This window comes from Dicentrarchus labrax, unplaced genomic scaffold, assembly GCF_905237075.1.
Source record: "Dicentrarchus labrax unplaced genomic scaffold, dlabrax2021, whole genome shotgun sequence".
NCBI classification, from domain to species: Eukaryota; Metazoa; Chordata; class Actinopteri; family Moronidae; genus Dicentrarchus; species Dicentrarchus labrax.
In genome coordinates this window covers 1,901,732-1,922,211 of record NW_026136719.1, presented here as the reverse complement: position 1 = coordinate 1,922,211, position 20,480 = coordinate 1,901,732, and the positions used below count along the sequence as shown (strand labels likewise).

The window sequence follows — 20,480 nt, the reverse complement described above, 5'->3', positions numbered from 1 at the left end:
TGGACCTGCTAGATTGCCATTGCCAATACTGTTGTTGCTGTGCACCTGTCTGTCTGTCTGCATCTGTCTGTGATAGGATGTGTCTAATTTTTCTAATATTACGTAAATGAAAGAAGGCAGTCCTAGAGGTCTGCTTTATGTGGGAGTTAAATGACAAATCCTGATCAAAGATAACTCCAAGATTCCTGACAGTGGTGCTAGAGGCCAAGTTAATGCCATCTAGAGTAACTATATCTTTAGACAGTGAGTCTCTAAGGTTTTTGGGGCCAAGAACAAGAATTTCGTTTTTTTCTGAGTTTAACATCAGAAAATTGCAGGTCATCCAGGATTTTATGTCCTTAAGACATGTTTGTAATTTAGATAATTGATTAATTTCATTGGGCTTGATTGATAGATATAACTGCGTATCATCTGCATAACAGTGAAAGTTAATGGAGTGATTCCTAATAATGTTGCCTAAAGGGAGCATATATAAAGTAAATAGTATTGGTCCAAGTACAGAACCTTGTGGAACTCCATGACTAACTGTAGTATTTATTGAAGATTCATCGTTAACATGTACAAACTGCGAGCGATCTGATAAATATGACTTAAACCAGCTTAGTGCGGTTCCTTTAATGCCAATTTGATGCTCAAGTCTCTCCAAAAGAATATTATGGTCAATGGTGTCAAATGCAGCACTAAGATCTAATAATACAAGTACAGAGACAAGTCCATTGTCAGAAGCAGTCAGAAGGTCATTATTAACTTTAACCAGAGCTGTCTCTGTGCTATGATGAACTCTAAATCCTGACTGAAAATCCTCAAATAAACTATTGTTATGTAGAAATTCACACAACTCTTTGGCGACTACTTTCTCCAGAATCTTAGAGAGGAAGGGGAGGTTAGAAATCGGTCTATAATTGGCTAAAACCCCTGGGTCAAGAGTGGACTTTTTAAGAAGGGGTTTAATTACAGCTACTTTAAAGGACTGTGGTACATATCCTGATAATAAAGAAAGATTAATCATATCCAGTAAAGAAGTGCCAATTAAGGGAACAACTTCTTTAAGCAGCCTAGTTGGGATCGGGTCTAATAGACAGGTTGATATAGTTCATGTGTATATTTATTAATATTAGAACAGTTCATGTGTATATTTATTAATATTAGAACAGTTCATGTGTGTATATTTATTAATAACCAAACTTCCCTTTCCCTGGCCACATTGGCCAACTCTGACTGGGGGATCCAGAGGCGTTCCCAGGCCAGTGTTGAGATAAAATCTCTCCACCTGGTCCTCAGTCTGCCCCGTGGCCTCCTCCCAGCTGGACGTGCCAGGAACACCTCCCTCGGGAGGCGCCCTGGAGGCATCCGCACCAGATGCCTGAACCATCTAAGCTGGCTCCTTTCTACGCAAAGGAGAAGCCGCTCTACTCCGAGTCCTTCGTGGATGATCAAGCTTCTCACCCTATCCCTAAGGGAGATGCCGACCACCCTCTTGAGAAAACCCATTTCGGCCGCTTGTATCCGCGATCTCGTTCTTTCTGTCATGACCCATCTCTCATGACCATAGGTGAGGGTAGGAACAAAAATCGACCGGTAGATCGAGAGCTTTGCCTTTTGGCTCAACTCTCTTTTTGTGACAACTGTTCGATAAAGTGACCGCAATACCTGCTGCCCCGATTCTCTGGCCAATCTCCTGCTCCATTCTACCCTAGCTCGTGAACAAAACCTAGAGGTACTTGAACTCCTTCACTTGGGGTAAGGACTCACTCCCTACCCGGAGTAGACAATCCAATGGTTTCCTGCTGAGAACCATGGCCTCCGATTTAGAGGTGCTGATCCTCATCCCAGCTGCTTGACTCTCAGCTGCGAATCGATCCAGTGAGTGCTGAAGGTCACAGGCCGATGACGCCATCAGGACCACATCATCCGCAAAAAGCAACAATGCAATCCTCAGCCCACCAAACTGCAACCCCCCCCCCACCACCACCACCACAACTATGCCTAGATATCCTGTCTATGAAAATCACAAACAGGATTGGTGACAAAGCACAGCCCTGGCGGAGGCCAACACCCACTGGAAATGAGTCCGACTTACTTACTTACAACTCTCGCTTTGGAAATTCAGGGACTGGATGACTCTTAAAATTAAGTTTTTCCTTGCCGCTGTCTCCAAGGTCTTGCTCATGGTGGGAACTGTTGGGTCTCTGTAAATAATGTTATAAGGAGTTCGGTCTAGACCTGCTGTATTTGAAAAGTGTCCTGAGATAATAATTGATTGTTTTAGTTGTTTTTTTTGTTTTTTAAAAAATATATATACACACACACACACACACACGTTTACATTTTTCTATCTATTTTATTTTAATTTTAATATATTTTAATATTATATATATTATATATTGTATTTAATAATTTGTTATTACTGTTATATTGACAACAGACTACTTGTTTTAACTGTAGCCTGTTACTTTACTACTGTTTTAATGACATTTTTAGTTAACACAAACTGATTGATTGATTCATTGTAATTAATTATTTATTGACTGAGATTGATTGATTGTGACTGTGATTGTGATTGAGTCAATCATAGTAACAGTATTACCAACAGTATAGATTGTATTTAATTTATTGTAAATATTGTTTTCCTTAATTGTTACTTTTATTATTTTTAATTCCAAACGCTTGCTTTGGTAATATTCAATTCAATTAAATTGAATTTTATTTGTATAGCGCCAATTCATAACAGAAGTTATCTCAGGACACTTTTCAAATAGAGCAGGTCTAGACCGAACTCTTTAAAACATTATTTACAGAGACCCAACAGTACCACCATGAGCAAGCACTTGGCGACAAGGGCAAGGAAAAACTGCCTGTTAAAAGGCAGAAACCTTGGACAGATCCTTCAGCTCTAGGTGGGTGGTCGTCTGTCTCGACCAGTTGGGGTGAGAGACAGAGAAAGAGAGACAGAGAGAGAGAGAGAGAGAGAGAGAGAGAGAGACAGACAGACAGACAGACAGACAGACAGACAGGTGTACAGCAACAACAGTATTGGCAATGGCAATCTAGCAGGACCATGGCAGGAGGCTCCACCAGGATCGACAAGAACCTGCGAGACGAGAAAGCACAAGAACTCCGGGGAAGAAGTGAAGTTAGTAACATGCATTAATGGAACATGAATGAGTGCAGAAAGAGAGAGGAAGAGAGGATCTCAGTGCACCATGGGAAATCCCCCGATAGTCTAGGCCTGTAACAGCATAACTAAGGGATGGTTCAGGACTCACCTGATCCAGCCCTAACTATAAGCTTTATCAAAGAGGAATGTCTTAGAATGTCTTAAAATATGTACAGTGTTACGTCATGCCAATAAAGCCATTTGAATTGAATTTAATTAATGTCTGTTATTAATTATACAAATAAAATTGAATTGAATAAAATTGAATTGAATTAATTGGCATTAAAGGAACCGCACTAAGCTGGTTTAGGTCATTCTTATCAGATCGCTCTCAGTTTGTACATGTTAACGATGAATCTTCCATAAATACTAGTTAGTCATGGAGTTCCACGAGGTTCTGTACTTGGACCAACACTATTCACTTGAATTTCCATACAGAGATCAATAAAGATCAATAAAGATCAATAAATGAACAATTGCAGCACTAAATATTAATTGTCTCTACTGGTATAGTTTTATATTCGTACTCAGTGTGTGTGTGTGTGTTTGTTATTAATGTTTTAATGATCTATTTCTATTACTTCTCTATTTTAACTTTTCTATTATATTATAAACAATCCCCCTGACCTCTGACCTCAGGCTCTGACCTCAGGTTCTGGGAGCTGACAAGATCCTGCATGGACACCCTGTCTGAGGACTAATACCCCTCCTCTCCTCCCTCCTTCCCTCTGTTTTATTGCCCTCCCCTGATGTGGGACAGGATGTCGTCATGGCGACGGGGTAAACAGACCATAACAACCCTCAGAGCTGCAGAGCTGAATACAGCAGAGTGTGAGGACAGACAGACGCAGGAGCACGGAGGACAGACAGACAGGTAGGACACAAATCAGTAAATATACAGCAAACATACAGTAAACACACAGTAAACATACAGTAAACACACAGTAAACCTGCAGCCTTACAGACATGTTTTAGATCACAGACTGCACGTTTACACTGTGTACTACTGTAGTTCTTTATTGGTACTTTATATATATATATGTGTGTATATGTATATAATGGGCTATTTTAATATCAATGTTAATATATTACGTATAAAAATATCGAAGAACAGCTTGGTTGCAGGCAGTTGTTTTCTTCCAGTGCTCTTCACCCGTATTATTAATGAAAATCCACGTATTGATCAGTAGATAATAAATGGAGATTGGGGGACAGTTTTACCGGGGTATCGGATCGGTATTGAGAATCGTGGAATGTCACTGGTTTTGTTATCGACTACTAAACTTCTGGTCTCGTCAGTAAAAAGTTCAGATATTTGTGTAAAAATGTAAAAAGTTGTCAGATTAAAATAAAAACTGTTATTTGTACTTTGATCCTCTGCTTACTACATCAGTTACTGACAGTTACTGTAAAACTTCTGATAACAGTTGGTGTTGATTTGCTTCATTCACTGAACTCACGCTGCCTTTATTATTTCAGCACAAACAGGAGGGAATACACTCTAACTGCTGCTTCTCCTCACTGTCCTTCAGCACATTTGACAACTAACAGCTTGAATTTGAGGTTTTTCTCGGTGAGCAACAGACTCAGACTAATTTTAATGCCTTTGATAGTTTTGATGGGTGGACTCCAGACCTCAGCAGCAGTGTAACTGTCATATATATATCATTTGTATTGATCAGTCTCATAGGGGCCTGCATCAGTCCGGGGCCCCGAACTGACCACTCGTATCTGCACCTCTTCTTCATGTTGCTCTGTTTGTGAAGGCTGTGATTATCTGCAGCTCAGTCACTGTGGTTGCTGATCACAGAATATATAATGTATATATATATACATAAAGCAGGAATAATAGGCAGCGTGAGGATCTGAGCCACTTTGACAAGAAACACATTGTGATGGGTCAGAACATCTCCAAACCTGCAGCTCATGTGGGGGATTCCCGGTCTGCAGAGGTCAGTACCTATCAAAAGTGGTCCAAGGAAAGAACAGAACCAGAGACAGGGTCATGGGGGGCCAAGGCTCATTGATGCAGGTGGGGAGTGAAGGCTGGCCCTTGTGGTTAGTGGTTATAGTTATAGTTAGTGCTGATCAATATATCACTATATGAACTGTGTGTGTGTGTGTGTGTGTGTGTGTGTGTGTGTGTGTGTGAGAAAGAGACATGACCTCACTCAGTTTCTTACACACATTGATGTAATCCCTAACAGTGGTTGCCATGGTTACTGCTGCTGCTCACCCACATGTGAGCGTCACACAGTCCAAACAAATTAACATGTATTGATTACTGAGTATAATTTCTTTATAACAAACTTCAAAATTCAGATTTAAACAATAAAAATGAAATAATAAGAGCACTCTGCTGTATTTTATTAGTTCGTCTATATTTATTGATCACTGGTTTACAGTAAAAGTGTATTTTAATTATAGAAAATTACTGTATTTTATTATTTTATGGAACATCTGTTTCTCTTCCCGTCTGTCCTGCAGATATTTTCCCGTCATGGCGGAGAGTGCGGACATGGAGCAGCTGCTGACATCCTTCAGGAAGTTCGCCATCCATGGAGACACGAAGGCGACGGGGAAGGAGCTGAACGGGAAGAACTGGGCCAAACTGTGCAAAGACTGCAAGATCATTGACGGCAAGAACGTCACCGCCACCGACGTCGACATCGTCTTCTCTAAAGTGAAGTGAGTCCACTGCAGGAGGCTGCTGGCTACCCCCGGTGGTGATCTGACACTGCAGGAGAGTGCTGGCTCCCCCCAGTGGTGATCTGTGACACTGCAGCGGATTTCACATTTAAAAGGAAAATAACAATTTCTGATTCAAACATCTGTCTGTCTGTCTGTCTGTCTGTCTGCCTGCCTGCCTACATGTCTGTCTCTCTGTGAAGACAGAAGACGTCTCGGGTCATCACCTACGAGGAGTTTCGGAGAGCTCTGGATGAACTGGGTCCAAAGAGGTTCAAAGGTCAAAGTAAAGAGGAGGCGCTGGAGTCCATCTTCAGACTGGTGGAAGGAAAAGAGCCGAGCAACGCTGGAGTGACGGTGAGACTGAACACACACCTGTAGCTCTACCTGTACCTGTACTAGGGTGGCCATTTCCTTCACATCAAAAAGGAGGACACTTTGCATACACGGGGACACACAAGCAGATATTTGTTTGGTATGATCCGGTTTTAAATTGTAATGTTTTTCCACCAGACTACATAAAGGTGCATACACATACCACATAGCTAATAATAAATATACAAGATACAGCTCATGACAACGTGCCCTTCCAATTCAGATTACATAGGTCTAATAAACATCATACAGAAACTGTTTTTAATGTTTTTATCTGGATAGATAAAGGGTAAAAAAAGGCAGCACCTTCTGTTTCAGATGTATAGGCTTTGAGTATTTCAGTCCAACAACGTTAGCTCACTTTACGTTCTGGTGGTAACAACTGCAGTGATCAGGGAATCAACACATGGCTCATTTGAATATTTAAATTAGCCATGTGTTGATAAGTCATGACACGAAAATGTAACCAATGAAATTACTTATTTTGACACACATTTTTAGCCAAATAAGTATTAAACTAACGAGGTAATGTGTCAAAAGGCGACCTTTTTTGTTATTTTTTTTTTAACTAACCCTAACCCTAACCCTAACCCATTTTTTTTAACCCTAACCCTTAAAAACCTGACTGTCCGGCCTAAAGCCGGACGAATGGCCACCCTAACCTGTACCTGCAGCTGTATGAACACCCTGACACTATAAGGACAATTCACGTCTTATTTAACATAACAGAAGCCCCTTTGTTGTCATGGTAACAATAATATTAATAAATAAATGTGGTTAATGTTAATAATTTAATATATAATGTTAATAATTTAGCCACAGAAAGTACACATTTATTACACACACACACACACACACACACACACACACACATATGCCCGAGGCTAATTGAGGAAGGTGTAGTACACACAGCCAGCGCTGTAATGTCCCACTAACATGAAGTACACAGTCAGTCTGATCACACTGAACATCAACAGCAGCTCCACAGTTCTCCCACAGTGACGCTCAGTAAGCTAACCCTAGCTAGCATTAGTTAGAGCTATGAGTCACAGCAGACTGCGGAAGCTAACGCCAGTTGTGTGTCCCTCAGAAAGTGGCGAAGACGGCAGCGGTGGACCGGCTGACCGACGCCTCCCGTTACACCGGTTCGCACAAAGAGCGTTTTGACCAGAGCGGCAAGGGCAAAGGTCGAGAGGGCCGTGAGGAGCTGGTGGAGAACACGGGCTACGTTGGAGCTTACAAGAACGCCGGGACGTACGACAATAAGACAAAGGTGGAGAAATAACGAGGCAGGAAGCTCGTCTACGGCACTTAAACTGGACCAAACCTTGAACTTTGACCCCTCTGTGTGTGTGTTAAATGAAACACAACCAGCGTTTCAGCTCAGAGTGAAGTGTTGCTGATCTGATAGATGCTAGCTGATGCTAACTGATGCTAACGGCTCTGTTTACAGACACACATTATTCGTTTATAATTATTCCCATTTAGTCAAAGGTCCAGTGTGTCACAAATATTGAGGACAGAGGTGTGTAATTGTTAGCTAGCTAGAGCTAATATTAGCAAAATGCTCGAAAACCAGCTGTCTCCTAGAAACTACATTTACCATAAACGTTGGCAGTTGACCCTTCTTTAGCCCCGCCCCCTTTGCTCTGTGCTCCAATCACAGTTGAGCAAGCCTCGGTCAAAATGCTCCTTCCTGTGCTTAGATTTGCTATATGCTAGGCTAGTCTATATTGAAAAGACAACTACATTTTAAAGATGGTTAAAATATACATCAATCTGATAGCTAATGTTAACGAAACGCTAGCTAATTATCTAGTTAATAACTGATGAAGTAGCTAGTTAGCTAGCGTTTTGCAAACATTAGCCAACCTAAAGAACCGGTGTGACCAACAGAACGAGCTACAGCTCATTAAAGTGTGTTAACGAGGTGAATCAGCTGAAGACGAGACAGCGGGAGATTGTTAGCAATGTATGCTAGCAACAGTTGTATTAACATAGACGCACGCTGCTAACACCGGCGAGAGTTAAGTCTTTAATCTGAACTCATTTTATTTTAATATATTTAGGTGTTGCAGCTTCTTCTTTTGTCTTTATGTTAAAACAGAAACTGGATTTGTTCATAAAGTTAATAAATACAAAAATAAAAACACTTCTCTGTTCTGTGTTCTGTTCTTCCACTTTGTATACCGTTTCCTCCGAAGGTCGAACCCATCGTGATGCATCGATTTGTTGAGAAGTGCCTTGAGTTCTGTGTTTTTTTCTCAGGCTCGTAGCATAGTGTTAGCTCTCTAGCTCTGTTAATATTTTTCAGATATGTCCCCAATCTTTGGGGCTGTTTCACTGACCTGAGATCAGATATAATCAATTCACAGATAAACGAGAGGATGGAGACCAAACATTCAGTCTTTTATGTTCTTATCAATCATTTTGATTTCAGCAGTTTCAAACAATACAGATTATAAATCAGTGAGCACTGATCTCATCAGACGGTTTCAGCTGGAAAGAACTGACTGATTAATTATTAATATTAGTAATTGATCAATTGAACCACAGATCAGAATCAGTTTCTCAGCTTTTATCCAAAAAGAAAAAAAGGTTTAAATTTAGGAATATTTATGCTGAACATGCTGCAGTCTTGGAACTGTGCTGGTGACGTGCTACGGTAAGCGTACTGACTCATTCCCGGTTCACTTCCTGCTCTGTGTACACTGTTTGGTGCTGTAGCTCTGTCAGTGAACGCTAAATATACATTAGTTTTACTTGTTACAGCGGTTATTTTCCCGCTTAACATTTAAACGTAGACTAGTTCTACTTAAACACTCGGAGTTACTCCTTCTTTTAGCGACTTTTCGCTATTTTCAAAGTTTTTCATACACACTAGTTTCATTAGCATTAGCAGTTAGCTATGGCTTCTCCCTCTCCCTCTCCTCTGTCCTGCTCAGTGTGTCAGAGGTTCAGTTATTCCTCTGCCTCCTTTAATGATAATGGTTCTTGTATTAAGTGTAGTTTATTTACTGCGCTGGAGGCGAGGCTTAGTGAGTTAGAGGAACGGCACCGCACCACGGAGATATCTTTAGCCGCTATAGTTAGCCAGCCCCCAGTAGCCGGTGCGGTCCGACCGAAGGTAGCTTCTGTTAGCCGTCCTCCGGTAGTTCCTCCTGTAGTTCCTCCGGTAGTTCCCCCGGTAGATCCCGAGCAGCCGGGAAGACAGGGAGGCTGAGTGACTGAGCGAAGGAAGACTAAAACACTGAAGCCCACAGTTCACCACCAACCCATTCACGTTTCTAATACATTTTCCCCACTCAGCGATACACCCGCTGAGGAACCAACTCTGGTTATTGGCAGCTCCATAGTCAGAAACGTGAAGTTAGCGAAGCCAGCGGCCATAGTTAAATGTATCCCTGGGGCCAGAGCGGGCGACATTGAATCAAATTTAAAACTGCTGGCTAAAGGTAATCGTAAATACAGTAAGATTGTTATCCACGTCGGCGGTAATGACACCCGTTTACGCCAATCGGAGGTCACTAAGATTAATGTGGAGTCGGTGTGTAATTATGCTAAAACAATGTCGGACTCCGTAGTTTTCTCTGGACCCCTCCCCAATGTGACCAGTGATGACATGTATAGCCACATGTCGTCATTCCACCGCTGGCTGTCGAGGTGGTGTCCAGCAAATGATGTGGTCTGATTAGGAGAGACGGCATCCATCCCACTTTGGATGGAGCGGCTCTCTTATCTAGAAATATGGCGAAGTTTATTTCTAAAACCTGACAGTCCAGAGTTGGGACCAGGAAGCAGAGCTGCTGTCTTACACACTTCTCTGCGCTTTCTTTAGAACAGTCACCCACCCAAAACCCCATAGAGACTGTGTCTGTCCCCCGATCACCTAAATTATTTAAAGAAATAAAAACAAGAGGAGTTCAACATAAAAATCTAATAAAAATTAAAACTAACTCCTCAGTAGCACAAAATAAGAGAATGAAATGTGGACTGTTAAATATCAGGTCTCTGTCCTCTAAAGCTGTTTTAGTGAATGAATTAATATCAGATTATGATATTGATTTACTTTGTCTTACTGAGACCTGGTTGTCCCACGAGGAGTATGTTAGCCTAAATGAATCCACCCCCCCAGTCATATTAATACTCACATTCCTCGAGGCACTGGCCGAGGAGGTGGAGTAGCAGCTATATATGATTCGAGCGTTTTAATGGACCCTAAACCTAAACTACATTATAATTCATTTGAAAGCCTTGTTCTTAGTCTTTCTCACCCAAACTGGAAAACATTGCAGCCAGTTCTATTTGTTATAGTGTACCGCGCTCCTGGACCGTACTCTGATTTTATATCTGAATTCTCAGAGTTTTTATCAAGTTTAGTCCTTAAATCAGATAAAGTAATTATTATAGGTGATTTTAATATTCTTGTGGATGTTAACAATGACAGCCTTAGTAACGCATTTATATCATTAATAGACTCAATTGGCTTCGTCAGAGTGTAAATAAACCAACTCATTGTTTTAATCACACTCTTGACCTTGTTCTATCATATGGCATTGATATTGAACATTTAATAGTCTTCCCACATAATCCTTTCCTATCTGACCATTATTTAATAACTTTTGAATTTATATTATTAGATTATAAGCCATTAGGCAAAACTTCCTACAGCAGATGTCTATCTGACAGTGCTGTAGCTAAATTTAAGGAGGAGATTCCTTCAGTGTTTAATTCAATGCCATGTCTGAATTTAACAGAGTCCTATAACGACTTTAGTCCCTCTGAAATTGATAATCTTGTCGATAATGCTGCAGGCTCACTACGATCAACATCAGACTCTATCGCTCCTATAAAAAGGAAATTATTAAAACATAGGAGACTAGCACCTTGGTATAACCACCAAAACCACCAGTTAAAGCAAATAGCTAGGAAATCTGAAAGGAAATGGCGCTCTTCCAAATTATCAGAATATAGCTCAATCTGGCAAAATAATCTTAAAACTTATAGAAAGGCCCTCCGTAATGCCAGAGGAGCCTATTACTCAGCACTAATTGAAGAAAATAAGAATAACCCTAGGTTCCTCTTCAGCACTGTAGCCAGGCTGACAGAGAGTCACAGCTCTATCGAGCCACATATCCCCATAAACTTAAGTAGCAACGACTTTATGAGCTTCTTACACAATAAAATTATTACTATTAGAGAGAAAATTAATCACCAACTGCCATCAACAGTTATCAGTGGCTCTCCAAGTTCAGGGACTTTTGCTAATGTAAACTTAGATATATATTTAGACTGTTTTTCTGCTATCGATCTTCATCAGTTAACTTCAATCATTTCTTCATCAACGCCATCAACCTGTCTGTTAGACCCGATCCCAACTAGGCTGCTTAAAGAAGTTGTTCCCTTAATTGGCACTTCTTTACTGGATATGATTAATCTTTCTTTATTATCAGGATATGTACCACAGTTCTTTAAAGTAGCTGTAATTAAACCCCTTCTTAAAAAGCCCACTCTTGACCCAGGGGTTTTAGCCAACAATAGACCAATCTCTAACCTCCCCTTCCTCTCTAAGATTCTGGAGAAAGTAGTCGCCAAAGAGTTGTGTGACTTTCTACATAACAATAGTTTATTTGAGGATTTTCAGTCAGGATTTAGAGTTCATCATAGCACAGAGACAGCTCTGGTTAAAGTTAATAATGACCTTCTGATTGCTTCTGACAATGGACTTGTCTCTGTACTTGTATTATTAGATCTTAGTGCTGCATTTGACACCATTGACCATGATATTCTTTTACAGAGACTTGAGCATCAAATTGGCATTAAAGGAACCGCACTAAGCTGGTTTAAGTCATATTTATCAGATCGCTCGCAGTTTGTACATGTTAACGATGAATCTTATACTATAGTTAGTCATGGAGTTCCACAAGGTTCTGTACTTGGACCAATACTATTTACTCTATATATGCTCCCTTTAGGCAACATTATTAGGAATCACTCCATTAACTTTCACTGTTATGCAGATGATACGCAGTTATATCTATCGATCAAGCCCGATGAAATTAATCAATTATCTAAATTACAAACATGTCTTAAGGAGATAAAACCCTGGATGAGCTGCTATTTTCTGATGTTAAACTCAGAAAAAAACGAAATTCTTGTTCTTGGCCCCAAAAACCTTAGAGACTCACTGTCTAAAGATATAGTTACTCTAGATGGCATTACCTTGGCCTCTAGCACCACTGTGAGGAATCTTGGAGTTATCTTTGATGGTCTTTTTACTCCCACATGAAGCAGAACTCTAGGATTGCCTTCTTTCATTTACGTAATATTACAAAAATTAGACACATCCTATCACAGACAGATGCAGAAAAACTAATCCATGCATTTGTTACTTCAAGGCTGGATTACTGCAACTCTTTATTATCAGGTTGCCCCAATAAGTCCATTAAAACACTCCAATTAATTCAGAACGCTGCAGCACGAGTACTGACAGGAACTAGAAAAAGAGATCACATCTCTCCTGTACTAGCTTCTCTGCATTGGCTCCCTGTAAAATGTAGAATAGAATTTAAAATCCTCCTCCTCACCTATAAAGCTCTTCATGGTCAGGCTCCTTCATATCTTAAAGAGCTCATAGTACCCTATTACCCCTCTAGAACACTACGTTCTCTGAATGCTGGGCTACTTGTGGTTCCTATAGTCTCTAAAAGCATAACAGGAGCCAGAGCCTTCAGTTACCAAGCTCCTCTCCTGTGGAACCAGCTTCCAGTTGTGGTTCGGGAGGCAGACACCCTCACCACATTCAAGAGTAGGCTTAAGACATTCCTCTTTGATAAAGCTTATAGTTAGGGCTGGATCAGGTGAGTCCTGAACCATCCCTTAGTTATGCTGCTATAGGCCTAGACTATCAGGGGATTTCCCATGGTGCACGTCCTCTCTCTTTCTGCACTCATTCATGTTCCATTAATGCATGTTACTAACTTCACTTCTTCCCCGGAGTTCTTGTGCTTTCTCGTCTCGCAGGTTCTTATCGATCCTGGTGGAGCCTCCTGCCATGGTCCTGCTAGATTGCCATTGCCAATACTGTTGTTGCTGTGCACCTGTCTGTCTGTCTGTCTCTCTCACTCTCTCCCTCTCTCTCTCTCTCTCTCTCTGTCTCTCTCACTCTCTCCCTCTCTCTCTCTCTCTCTCTCTGTCTCTCTCTCTCTCTCACCCCAACTGGTCGAGGCAGACGACCACCCACGCAGAGCCGAAGGATCTGTCCTAGGTTTCTGCCTTTTAACAGGCAGTGTTTCCTTGCCCTTGTCTCCAAGGTCTTGCTCATGTTGGTACTGTTGGGTCTCTGTAAATAATGTTTTAAAGAGTTCGGTCTAGACCTGCTCTATTTGAAAAGTGTCCTGAGATAACTTTTGAATTGGCGCTATACAAATAAAATTGAATTGAATTGAAGAGAATTGAAATTGAATCTTAATATAGCTAATGTTAGCAAATCACAAGCTAACTAATCTCCATCAGTCGTAAGTTAGCTGGTTAGATTTATAAAAGTATTGATTACAGCAGCTTTAATTAGCCGTCAACTTTTTGAGTCCTTCAGGATGAGCTGTCAGAGTCTATTGCCCTGGTCCTGGGCTGTGGCCCCCCTGTGGTCTCACTGAACACTGAGACCAGGTCTTTGACGCTGCCAGCCGAGCGAGGCGTCTCCTCACTTTCCTTCTTCCTGGTCTTCCTCGGGTTGGCGTTCAGACTCTTGGAGCGCAGCGTCGGGTACATTCTGTCCTCCGCCACGAGCATCTCTGATGGCTCCTCCCCCTCGCCGTTACCATGGCGACTTTCCACCACGTCACCCCCCTGTTCCTCCTCCACTTCCTGTTTGTTTTCTTTGCCTGGCCTGTTGTCTGCCAGGCAGCGGGGCATGCTGGGACAGGCCTGCTGATGGGCGGGGCTGCAGCCGCTGATGGACTTTCTGTGGGTCAGAGAGGAGGAATAGACCTTTGACCTCTCGAGAGGGAAGGACGACGCTGCCTCCAGCTGGGTTTTCTCTGCCGGTTTCTCCATGTTAGCGTCCGTGGGGTCGGACTGAGGTGGCACATGGCTGGTGTGGGGGGTTCTGTGGTCGGGGGCGCAGGGGGAGATTAGGATGTCAACGTTGGAAAGAGACTGAGTCTCTTTCGGAGCCCGAACCTCTAGAGTCGACCCCCTCACCTCACCTGAAAACAGGAAGTTCATCTCAGGTCATTTCCCTCCAAACCTCCAGTCGTTTGAAGCTTGTGGAATATATTGTCATACTGTGCTTTTAGCTGGATAAAGTTAGCCCGCTAACATAGCAAAATACTGTCTGCTAGCTTCATCCAGCCGTTTGCAGGTAACCTTGTAAGTGTACAATGATGAGTACGGGATCCAGAGTTAGTTAAGAAACGTAGAGCACTGTGGTACACAGAATCTAAGGTGCATGTTGACGTCAGTCCAAAACACTAAAAAAGGTAGCCTGCTCAAAAAAGTTTAAAATTGATCAATAATTAGTGCTATTAACATCGAATAATCGTGTGGTCCAACCTGTTGTGTTGTCTCGTCTCTCTGGACTCAGTTGGACCCTCCTGTCGGTCCCCTCTATGTCTCCGGACACTGAGACTCGGTCTTCGTGGTCCAGCTGGTATCGGTACAGACTGTAACCGTCAGCGCTGTTGATGCTGCTGTGTCGCAGCAGAGACGCCGGCTCACACACCGACGACCCTCTGGAGCGTGTGCAGACAAGCTCAGCCCGGTCGACGCCCGCCAGCTTCTCCAGAGCGTTCATCATCCGACCGGAGAACTCCTCCAGCTGGGCCAGGCGGAGGTCTACCGTCTGCAGGGAGGCCTTCATCGAGTGCTCCCTCTCGTTCACCTCCTCCAGACGCATGAACATATTCTCCACCCTGAACACAGAGACGCACCGTTACAAACCTCAGAGGCAATAAATCATGAAGTGTCAACAAATGCCCCCTAGAGGCAGAGAGTGGTAAAATGGTAAATGGACTTGTACTTGTATAGTTATAGCACTTTTACTCTACGCCACATTCACCCTTTCACACAGTGACCGCAAAGCCCATTGAACAGAAACTCATACACACACCGATGACGCAGCATTGGGAGCAATTTGGGGTATATCCTGCTCAATGATACTGCGACATGCGGCAGGGATCAAACCAACAACCTTCCGCTTTGTGGACAACCCTCTCTACCTCTGAGCCACAGCCGCCCAACTACAGTGCGACAGTTGCTACCAGAGGGAAAACCTGACTATAAAATACATGAAAACACTGCTTTTGGATGTCTGATGTATAATATATAATCTGTAATGTATAATGTATAATCTATAATCTGTAATGTATAATGTATAATATATCATCTGTAATGTATAATGTATAATCTGTAATCTGTAATGTATAATGTATAATCTATTATCTGTAATGAATAATGTATAATGTATAATCTATATCTGTAATGTATAATATATAATCTGTAATGTATAATGTATGATCTATAATCTATAATTTGTAATGTATAATCTATAATCTATAATATATAATCTGTAATGTATAATCTATAATATATGATCCATTATCTATAGCCTATAATCTATAATCTGTAATGTATAATCTATAATCTATAATCTGTAATGTATAATGTATAATGTATAACATATGATCCATTATCTATAATCTATAATAGTGACCCGCGGGTCCCACATTTATTCAATAATTTGACCCCCTCCATCCCGCCCCGCACAACCGCATCTATTTTCACAACCCGCCCCACCGCTATTAAATACACGTTAAATATGTCATTAAATAAGGCTTTTCTTTGGTCTTACAAATGTGCTTGAAAACAGCCTTTCGAGTGGCACTGGAAACTACACACAACAACAAATTCAAATCTAAATAAAAATAAATATATATATAGGCGCTTTTGTGACGTCAGGTCGCAGGTGGATTTACCCAACAGTGTTGTTAAGAAGTAGCCTGTATTGGACATATTTAATCCTTAATGACCCGTCCCGCCAATTAAGTTAACATTTCTTGACCTGACCCAACCCGACCCACGGGTAACCCACGAGACCCACGGGTTACAGGTTGGCCCGCGCATCACTAATCTATTATCTGTAATGTATAATCTATAATCTATGATCTATAATCTGTAATGTGTAATGTATAATCTATAATATATAATCTGTAGTGTATAACTGTAATCTATAATATATAATCTGTAGTGTATAACTGTAATCTATAATATATGATCCATTATCTATAACCTATAATCTATAATCTGTAATGTATAATATATAATATATAATATATAATATATAATCTGTAATGTATAATGTATAATATATGATCCATTATCTATAACCTATAATCTATAATCTGTAATGGATATTCTATAATCTATAATGTATAATATATAATATATAATCTGTAATGTATAATATATAATCTGTGATGTATAATGTATAATATATGATCTATAATCAGTCTGTAATCAATAAATTTGACCTTTCAGATGTGACTCTGATCTGATAATCTGTAATGTGGAACGTATAATCTATAATATATAATCTGTAGTGTATAACTGTAATCTATAATATATGATCCATTATCTATAACATATAATCTATAATATGTAATGTATAATCCATAATATATAATATATAATCTGTAATGTATAATGTATAATCTATTATATATGATCCATTATCTATTATATATGATCCATTATCTATAATCCATAATCTGTAATGTATAATCTGTGATCTATAATCAGTCCGTAATCAATAAATTTGACCTTTCAGATGTGACTCTGATCCTCTCGTTGTTGGATGATTGTTTCTCGTCGTTTTTCTCTCTGAAATATTCGTCCACACACTGCTCTTCGAACTCATGGAGACCCTTCAGCTCCTCTGGACCCAGGACCAGTTCTGAGGACATAAAACGGACTAATTAAAGCAGTTCCGACTCTGAGGACACAATCTGGTCTCTGACGGACTGTGGACCGGGTCTTACGCAGTCGTCTCTCCCGGTCGTCGCGGTCCCCTTCTGGCCTGCGGCGGCAGCGGCAGCAGAGCCTCTTCAGGACGATGTAGATGTGGGGGAGAATGATGAGGGGGGGAGGCAGGATGGGACGGTCATGGAAGGTCATGATGAGCTGGTATCGCTGGAACTTCCAGACCTGGTTGGAGATGGACTTCACCTCAAAGAACGTGTTGCTGCGGAGACGAAGAGGAGGAAGAGGAGGAAGAGGAGGGTTTTATTCTTAGACTTCAGTTTTGAAATCAGAAAGGTCGTTCTGTTCTGTGGTGAGCTTGCTAATTAGCTACAGACATTTCAAAACTAAAGTCTATTGGTGGCAAAGATGACTGACCCAAAATACTTTCAAATCTCTAATCAGAAGGTTGTTGTGTCATCGGTTTGTGAATGTGAATGAATGAGTTTTTGTTCGATGGACTGTGGGTGATTGTCTGTAGTGTAAAAGCACTTTGAGTGGTTGGAAGACTGGAAAGCTGCTACACAAGTACTGTCTATTTACCATTTATATGAGAGTATATTTACCATTTATGTGACAGTCTATTTACCATTTGTATTACAGTATATTTACCATTTATATTACAGTATATTTACCATTTATATTACTGTGTATTTACCATTTATATTACAGTCTATTTACCATTTATATTACTGTGTATTTACCATTTATATTACAGTATATTTACCATTTATATTACAGTATGTTTACCATTGATATTACTGTGTATTTACCATTTATATTACAGTATATTTACCATTTATATTACTGTGCATTTACCATTTATATGACAGTCTATTTACCATTTATATGACAGTCTATTTACCATTTATATTACAGTCTATTTACCATTTATATGACAGTATATTTACCATTTATATTACAGTATATTTATGATTTATATTACAGTATATGACACTAATGAGAACTGGTCTAAGCACTGACTTGAAGACGGCGATCAGCAGGTTGACCAGCAGGATGTTGGCGACCAGCAGGTAACAGGCCATGATGGCGGGAGTGAGCCAGGCTCCAGGGATACAGGGAGGAAGCTTCTTCCCGTCTTCATCGTACAAATTGTCTCCACACGGAGCTGAGACACAGACAGCATAATTTATGTCCAGTCTACATATGTGTCTGTCTGTCTGTCTGTCTGTCTGTGTTTTCACATTCAGTAATTGGTTCTCTCTACTATACAAATATATTATAGTACTTCCTATTCATAATGGCGGAGTCCGCCATTCCCACTTTGGACTCACAAGCTAATGTTATCCATTTTTGCTGCTAACCAATAAAACATTCGAACAGGACAGACTGAGGGTGACTTTTATTGTGAAGGTGTCAGGAGACTTCCTGTCTGCATCAACAACGAGAAATTAAAGCTGCAAGCAGCGCTGGGTGGGACCTCGCACTCCCCGCAACTCGGTGTGTGCTGCGGCCGCGTTGCGTGCCGTCGTAACACGTGGGGACCAAGACATGAAAACTGCCATTAAGCTCAAAATCGCCATGCAGCGCTTACTTCCTGTTGCCAGTAGGTGGCGCTATCATTATGTCTGAATATTGTCATGTACACGTGTTCAGGGTGGGACTCTCATCAAGCCGATTGGACAATGTACACTCAAGGTATAGCAAATTCGTGTTTTGTGGCGGTACATCAAAATTTCCCGCCACCACACAGACACGCCCCCTCACCCCAGTCAACACATATCATCAACAATGTGTTTTGCATTTTGTAAGTAAATTTCAGCTGGATCTGATCATGCTGCGAGGAGTAGAACATGAAAGTATAAAACGTGATACTTCCTGTTACCAGTATGTGGCGCTATCACTATGTCTGAATATTGTCATGTAGACGTGTTCAGGGTGGGACTGTTATCAAACACGTGAAGTTTCATTGAGATTGGATCATGTACGCTGAAGTTATGAGGACGTGTTCAGGGTGGGACTGTACATTGAAGATGTGAGTACTATCTGTTTGATGGCCAATCGGTGGAATTCGACACGTCGTCACGGGCACGCGATTAAATGTACAGTCACAAATAGCACAACGTTTGATTACCAATGTGTCTAGTTTGCAGTGTTCGAATTTGAAGTCAATCTGATAAAATCTGTACAAAAAAAAATCAAATACAATGCAAAAAATCTCAGAAAAAGGCTGCGAAATTCAACGTGGCCAACTTTGAGGGGACGCCACGAACACGCCCTTCAACGTACATGCACAAATAGCACAACTTTTAATCAGCACCATTTTTTGACTGTACTCACAAATTTTGAAGCATATCCAATAAATTCCCTAGGAGGAGTTCGCTCAAATACAACGCGAAAAGTTTGCCGAAAGTGAAAATGAAAATCAAAATGGCCGACTTCCCGTGGGGTTTGGGGTATGGGTCCAAGAGGCTTTTTTTTACGTCCCGGCATCTTACACGTGCCTACCGAGTTTCGTACATATTGGTGAAATCTGGCACCGGGGCTGCTGTTTTTTTTATCCTGTAGGGGGCGCTACAAATACGACAAACACGATTTTTGGTATGTGAGCTTCAGGCACCAGTCTACACGTGCCCTGTGAATTTAATATTCATAACTATTACGGTCTCCGCACAGTGGCATGTTTTTTTTCCCCCTTTTAAGTGAGCCTCAGGGAGCCATGGGCAAGCGTCCTACCAAGTTTAATTTAAATCACATGTACCAATGTGGAGAATTCAGCTCCATTCACCAAACGTGTGGATATAAGGTTTTTGTATGTGCGACAAACTATGCAGAAGTTATTAGCTTAAACGCACTTTCTATGATAGTAGCGCCACCTAGTGGCCAACCCGAAAGCGACGCATAGAATATCCCCATTTTCACCAGGCCTGACAACTCTGCCAAATAAAACTGAGTTTTCGTATATGTTCAGGGGGGCAAAAATGCAGTCAAAGGGGGCTAAAAATAATAATAGGTAAGAAGAAGAAACATAGCAAAAATAGTAGGGACCTCCAGCGGTCGCTGGCTCGGTCCCTAATAAATAAATGTTTTCATTATGTCTGAGACACTTACGATTGATTTCCATTGCATAAACTGTGGAGGGTAAGAGAGAGAGACAGTAATCAATAATCAATAATATAAATTACAGAAGAAAAGACTTCATCTTAGAAACATTTTCAATAAAAGAATGAAATAAAAGACAAACACTATTGAATATTCAGTTTTATGTGAAAAAAGTTAAATG

At 41.0% G+C, this 20,480-nt stretch overlaps 3 protein-coding genes across 8 annotated transcripts in view; 1 reads left to right on the top strand and 2 right to left on the bottom strand.

The window, feature by feature from the left end:
* Positions 1 to 20,480, bottom strand: part of galr1b (galanin receptor 1b) — a 244,086-nt gene that overhangs the window by 103,555 nt on the left and 120,051 nt on the right. The gene's annotated exons all lie outside the window — the stretch shown is intronic.
* tppp3 (tubulin polymerization-promoting protein family member 3) lies at positions 3,918 to 8,372 on the top strand. Of its 2 annotated transcripts, XM_051378206.1 has the most exons (5): positions 3,957 to 4,031; positions 4,637 to 4,730; positions 5,645 to 5,845; positions 6,049 to 6,202; positions 7,311 to 8,372. In XM_051378206.1, the coding sequence occupies exons 3-5, from the start codon at positions 5,658 to 5,660 to the stop codon at positions 7,503 to 7,505; spliced, it is 537 nt and encodes a 178-aa protein (XP_051234166.1). In that variant the 5' UTR covers positions 3,957 to 4,031; positions 4,637 to 4,730; positions 5,645 to 5,657; the 3' UTR covers positions 7,506 to 8,372. The 2 variants fall into 2 exon arrangements, with proteins under 2 accessions (XP_051234165.1, XP_051234166.1); XM_051378205.1 differs by lacking the exon at positions 4,637 to 4,730 and having other exon boundaries at positions 3,918 to 4,031.
* trpm1a (transient receptor potential cation channel, subfamily M, member 1a) overlaps positions 11,820 to 20,480 on the bottom strand; it is a 37,499-nt gene continuing 28,838 nt past the window's right edge. For 2 of the 4 annotated variants that reach the window (XM_051378105.1, XM_051378106.1), the window contains exons 23-28: positions 20,309 to 20,329; positions 18,221 to 18,365; positions 17,257 to 17,459; positions 17,039 to 17,171; positions 14,774 to 15,132; positions 13,810 to 14,427 (exon numbers count right to left, since the gene is read on the bottom strand). In XM_051378105.1, the coding sequence (XP_051234065.1) occupies positions 13,811 to 14,427; positions 14,774 to 15,132; positions 17,039 to 17,171; positions 17,257 to 17,459; positions 18,221 to 18,365; positions 20,309 to 20,329 (1,478 nt within the window). In that variant the 3' untranslated portion in view covers position 13,810. Of the gene's footprint in view, positions 12,808 to 13,809; positions 14,428 to 14,773; positions 15,133 to 17,038; positions 17,172 to 17,256; positions 17,460 to 18,220; positions 18,366 to 20,308; positions 20,330 to 20,480 lie in introns of those variants that run through there. The other 2 variants (XM_051378107.1, XR_007880693.1) reach the window with 2 other exon arrangements.